The sequence below is a fragment of the Bombina bombina genome, chromosome 2 (genome assembly GCF_027579735.1).
Source record: "Bombina bombina isolate aBomBom1 chromosome 2, aBomBom1.pri, whole genome shotgun sequence".
In the NCBI taxonomy this organism is placed as follows: Eukaryota; Metazoa; Chordata; class Amphibia; order Anura; family Bombinatoridae; genus Bombina; species Bombina bombina.
The window spans coordinates 501,487,090-501,492,718 of record NC_069500.1 but is presented as its reverse complement, the minus strand read 5'-3'; the positions used below and the strand labels follow the sequence as shown (position 1 = coordinate 501,492,718).

Sequence of the window (5,629 nt, the reverse complement as noted above, 5' to 3'; positions counted from 1 at the left end):
ACTGTGGGCAAAGGGTATCTCATTTTGCAGACAAAATCTGATTTTTTTTTCTGTGTTAAATGTTAAAAAAAATATATGTATCAAATTCTCTTTTTTGGGGTGGGGGGTCCTTTCTTAGATTCTTGCACCTGGGCCCTGTGGTTTCTAGTTACGCCTCTGGCTATAGTGCTAATTGTGCTAAAAGTAAAACAAAAATGTCAGTTTTAGCTGGTATTACGAGTTGAAAGTAAAAAGTTATCGCGCTCATGCTAACCTGCGTGTGCAAAAAGCTTACTTTTAGCGCAATTAGACTGTCATGCAAAAGATAACCTATTCCCCCACAGACGTCAATGGAGAAGAAAAAGTGAAAAAAAAACCACCTAGCTCACACGCTAACCTGAATTCATATTCTCATGTACACTAACCCAAACAAAAAAAAGTAATACTTCAGATTCTAATTTTCTGCACATAGCAGGATATGTTCTATCTATTCATAAATTCATATGTCTGCATCTATCTGATGGTATTTTGGTACAATATGTAGATTATTATATATAGGTATAAATATATACAGATATATAAAGGAATATCTATTTCAAAATACAAATATGCTGCTATGTGCAGAACATTGGATTGTGAAATATTTAGAGTAAATACACAGTATAAAACTTTATTAAATATGAATATTGCATAAATATGGATTTTCATGTTTTCATCTAGTTAATTGCAAAGGGTTCTAATGTGTTTATATGTGTACATCTATGTGTTTAAATGTGTATATAAGCCTGTAAATACATACAGTTTATACACATATAAATACATATGTACACACACACATAGTCCTTTGCCTGCCTTTTTTTCTAACATCTGAGATCTCATATCATTGAGTCCTTATAACTTTTGTGTGCAATATTTTTTGAATAATTTTTATTAGATAGGTGTTATTAAAAGTGTAAGTGTACTTTGTAATGTATTTTTGATATGTTTTTGGCTACTTTTTTTTTTGCAAAACAGTTATCTACAGCTCTGAGATCGCGGTAATCATTCTAGCACATATTGTGATTTCACTCACGCAATTGCATTCACTTTCAACTTGTTATACCAGCGCAATTTAACCTGCGCGCAAACAATCAAGAAAACCCAATATCGTTTGTGCGCAAACCTTTGCGTTCCATTTGTAATCTGGCCCAAAATACTTTAAGGCTACCTATAGTTATACATAAATATTAAAAACAAATATGCATGTGATTTTTTTATTATCTAAACATTTCTCATTCTGATACAGTGCAAGTTGTGATTTCTTTCTTAGTAGGCAGATTTAAACTAATTTGAGAGCTATTATTCTAACAATTCTTTTGAATGCAACTTTCACTTCTTTATTCCTAAGACTGTAAATAATAGGGTTGAGAGTGGGCGTAAATACAGCATAAAGTGCAGACACTATTTTATCTGTTTCTAAAGACAGACTGGATCTTGGACGCACATATGTGAAAATCACTGCACCATAATACATAGATACTATTGTGATGTGTGAGGCGCAAGTAGAGAAAGCCTTACGCTTGCCTTCAGCAGAACGTATCTTTATTATAGTGTTGATAATGAAAACATAGGATGTGCAAGTGAGAAGGAAGCAAAACATACCAAGAATTACATCAGAGATAACAGTCGCAATCTCATTCCAGTAAGTATCTGCACATGCTAATTTCATCAGAGGCATGATCTCACAGAAGAAGTGATTTATCTTGTTATCATCACAGTAAGGAAGTCTGAAGGTTAAACAGGTATGTGCAATAGAATTCACAGAGCCAATAATTGAAATAACCGTTATCACACAGATGCAGACTCTTTGACTAATAATTACAGCATATCGCAGTGGGTGTGCAATTGCGATGTATCGATCATAAGCCATAACCGCAAGCAATAAAAGCTCAGTACTAGTGAGCCACGTGAAGAAATATAATTGAGCAACACAGCCATAAAATGAAATTGTCTTGTTTTTAGTGATATAGCCAGTCAGCATCTTAGGCAAAGTAGCTGAAGAACAGCAAATATCAAGAAAGGACAAGAAACCAAGGAAAAAATACATAGGTGTTTTAAGACCAGGATCAATATTGACCAAAATTAGGATTATTAAATTACCTATTAAATCAATTATGTAAATTATTAGAAATGTGATAAATATAAATGTTTCATGTTCTGGTTGAGTAGACAATCCTAGGATAATAAATTCAGACACAGATGACCCATTGGTGTTCATTCCGATAAATCATCACTCATGGTCTAGCCAAAATGTGAAAGTACAGATGAAAGGTTTCAACTAAAGACAGCAAATATTTCAATCTGAATGTGTACTGTAGATGAAGAAGCAAAGCAGAAATAAATATTGGTAGAAATATCTGAAAGTGATCTGGATTACCTAAAAGTTAATTATATAATTATTTTGGCCCATTTTTGTGGAAAGATTGAACTATGTCTTTAAATTCCTTCATACATGAAGATCTAGAGACGGTTGATTATAATCTATTATTTGATAATTATCAATTAGTTAAGCACTGCAGTTGAGCCCTTGTTCATGCAAATACATTAAGCCATTTTCATTATTTATTGGCAGTATTTTAATCTTTAACATTTCAAAATAGCTCTAACATATGCTAGTCCTGTTTGTCTGATCATATATATATATATATAATTGTAAAGTATTGTGGCATTTAGTTACGGAAATGTACGTTCATGTTTTCATGTATTACGGATAAATAGACAGTTGAATAAAATAATACAAAATAATATTTACTGTGCAAATCATTGTTTATTGCTTATATTTATCTTACCTTGTGAAATTTCAAAATGTAAGTGCACATGGCCATTATGAATACTAATAATTTATATAAACACCTCTGCTGGTTGAAATGCTTTGGGGACCTAGCGTATAATGGATGAAGGAAATAATTTTACAAAATGGTAATTTACAATGTATCTAATGGTTTTCTCTAATCTAAAACCACTGAGATTAATTCTGCAAGGACACAAACCTTGCGTAACATTATGTAAAGATTGCAATTGAAAAAAACCCTGAGTGTTAAAGGATAAATTATAACTCTTAATGGAACATTTTATACAATAAGAGCTAGATTACAAGTGGAGTGCTATTTAACGTTCCCACTTGAGCATTAATGGGACAGTCTACACCAGAATTTTTATTGTTTAAAAAGATAGATAATCGCATTATTACCCATTCCCCAGTTATGCATAACCAAGATGGTTATGTTAATATACTTTTTACCTCTGTGATTACCTTGTATATAAACCTCTGCTAACTGCCCCCTTATTTCAGTACTTTTGACAGACTTGCATTTTAGCCAATCAGTGCTGGCTCCTAGGTAACTCAACGTGCATGAGCACAGTGTTATCTATATGACACACATGAACTAACACTTTCTAGTGGTGAAAACTATCAAAATGCATTCAGAAAAGAGGCGGCCTTCAAGGTCTAAGAAATTAGCATATAAACCTCCTTGGTTTAGCTTTTAAATAAGAATACCAAGAGAACAAAGCAAAATTGGTGATAAAAGTAAATTGGACATTTTTTATAAATTACATGCCCTATCTGAATCATGAAAGTTTATTTTGGACTAGACTGTCCCTTTAACTGCGAGTCAGGTTGTGCTCATCAACCTTAGGTTATCCTGTTAATAATTGCTTATTTCCTTATTGAAGTCAATGGAGACAAAAAAAATGGGAAAAAACCCTAACACCTAAATCACGCACATTTACGATCACATATTCTCAAGTGCGCTAACATAAAATGAAAATATGAATATTTCACATTACAATGTTCTTCACATAGCAGAATATGTTCTATTTATTCATAAATATATATTTCTACAGATATCTGATGTTATTTTGTTACAATATATATTCATACCTATATATATATATATATATATATATATATATATATATATATATATATATATATATATATATATAGGATCCAAAAATAGAACCAAAAAAAGCGCTCAAAGCCCAAGTGTGAAGGATAAAACGATATATTTATTCAGACATTTAAAAGCAAAAAGAGTCCATAAGGACTATTTGTAATCCAGGTCGAAATTGCAGGCACACAGAGCAGACATGTTTCGTGCTCAGGTAGCACTTGATCACTGCTTACCTGTGCACCTGCAAAGGCCTGCCTTTTAATTACGCAAATTTAAAGTGATACATTACACATTTTGTTTAAACAACCTGAATGTAAAATACCAAGAGTTAATCTACATGGTCAATTAATATAGTATATATGTGAACATAACATTCTTAAAGAAGATGATATATTATGTACATAGCCCATTTGAATAAGATGTTACATTTAGGTACATAGAAGTTAAACATAAGTGATTTGAAGCAAAAGAGAGGGGGGAGAGAGAAGCAAAAGAGGGGGGGGGGGGGGAGAGACACCAAAAGAGAGGGGGAGAGAGACAGCAACAGAGAGAGGGGGAGAGAGACAGCAACAGAGAGAGGGGGAGAGAGACAGCAAAAGAGAGGGGGAGAGAGAAAGCAACAGAGAGAGGGGGAGAGAGACAGCAACAGAGAGAGGGGGAGAGAGACAGACAGCAAAAGAGAGAGGGGGAGAGAGACAGCAAAAGAGAGGGGGGAGAGAGACAGCAAAAGAGAGGGGGAGAGAGACAGCAAAAGAGAGAGGGGGAGAGAGACAGCAAAAGAGAGAGGGGGAGAGAGACAGTAAAAGAGAGGGGGATTGAGCGCAAAAGAGAGGGCGGAAGAGAGAGTGCAAAAGAGAGGGAGGAAGAGCACAAAAGAGGGGGGGGAGCGCAAAAGAGAGGGGGAGAGAGAGCGCAAAAGAGAGGATGGAGAGTGAGCGCTAAAGAGAAGGGGAGAGAGAGCGCAAAAGAGAGGGGGAGAGAGAGCGCAAAAGAAAGGGTGGGAGAGAGAGCGCCAAAGAGAGGAGAGAGAGCACAAAAGAGAGGGGGGAGAGAGAACGCAAAAGAGAGAGGAGAGAGAGAGGGGGGAGAAAGCAAAAGAGATGAAAGGGAGAGAGACAGCAAAAGAGGGAGGGGGAGAGAAAGCAAAAGAGAGAGGGGGAGAGAGACAGCAAAAGAGAGGGGGAGAGAGCGCAAAAGAGAGGGCCGAAGAGAGAGCGCAAAAGAGAGGGAGGAAGAGCACAAAAGAGGGGGGGAGAGCGCAAAAGAGAGGGGGGAGAGAGAGCGCAAAAGAGAGGGTGGAGAGTGAGCGCTAAAGAGAAGGGGAGAGAGAGCGCAAAAGAGAGGGGGAGAGAGAGCGCAAAAGTAAGGGTGGTAGAGAGAGCGCCAAAGATAGGAGAGAAAGCACAAAAGAGAGGGGGGAGAGAGAGCGCAAAAGAGAGGGGAGAGAAAGAGGGGGGGGAGAAAGCAAAAGAGATGGGGGAGAGAGAGAGCGCAAAAGAGATGGGGGAGAGAGAGAGCGCAAAAGAGATGGGGGAGAGAGAGAGTGCAAAAGAGAGGGGGAGAGAGAGAGCGCAAAAGAGAGGGGGAGAGAGAGCGCAAAAGAGAGGGGGAGAGAGCGCAAAAGAGTAGGGGAGAGAGCGCAAAAGACTAGGGGGGAGAGAAAGAGCTCAAAAGAGATGAGGAGAGAGCTCAAAAGAGAGGGGGGAGAAAGAGCG

General features: G+C 37.0%; 1 protein-coding gene across 1 annotated transcript; it reads right to left on the bottom strand.

Annotated features, from left to right (window-relative positions):
* Positions 1-1,297: 1,297 nt before the first annotated feature.
* Positions 1,298-2,236, bottom strand: LOC128647061 (olfactory receptor 13G1-like). The gene has a single exon (XM_053699876.1). The coding sequence runs from the start codon at positions 2,234-2,236 to the stop codon at positions 1,298-1,300; it is 939 nt and encodes a 312-aa protein (XP_053555851.1).
* Positions 2,237-5,629: the final 3,393 nt, after the last annotated feature.

What these genes read in the sequence shown, in the direction of transcription:
- LOC128647061 (XM_053699876.1), bottom strand. Translation starts at nt 2,236, where the DNA reads ATGAACACCAATGGGTCATCTGTGTCTGAATTTATTATCCTAGGATTG.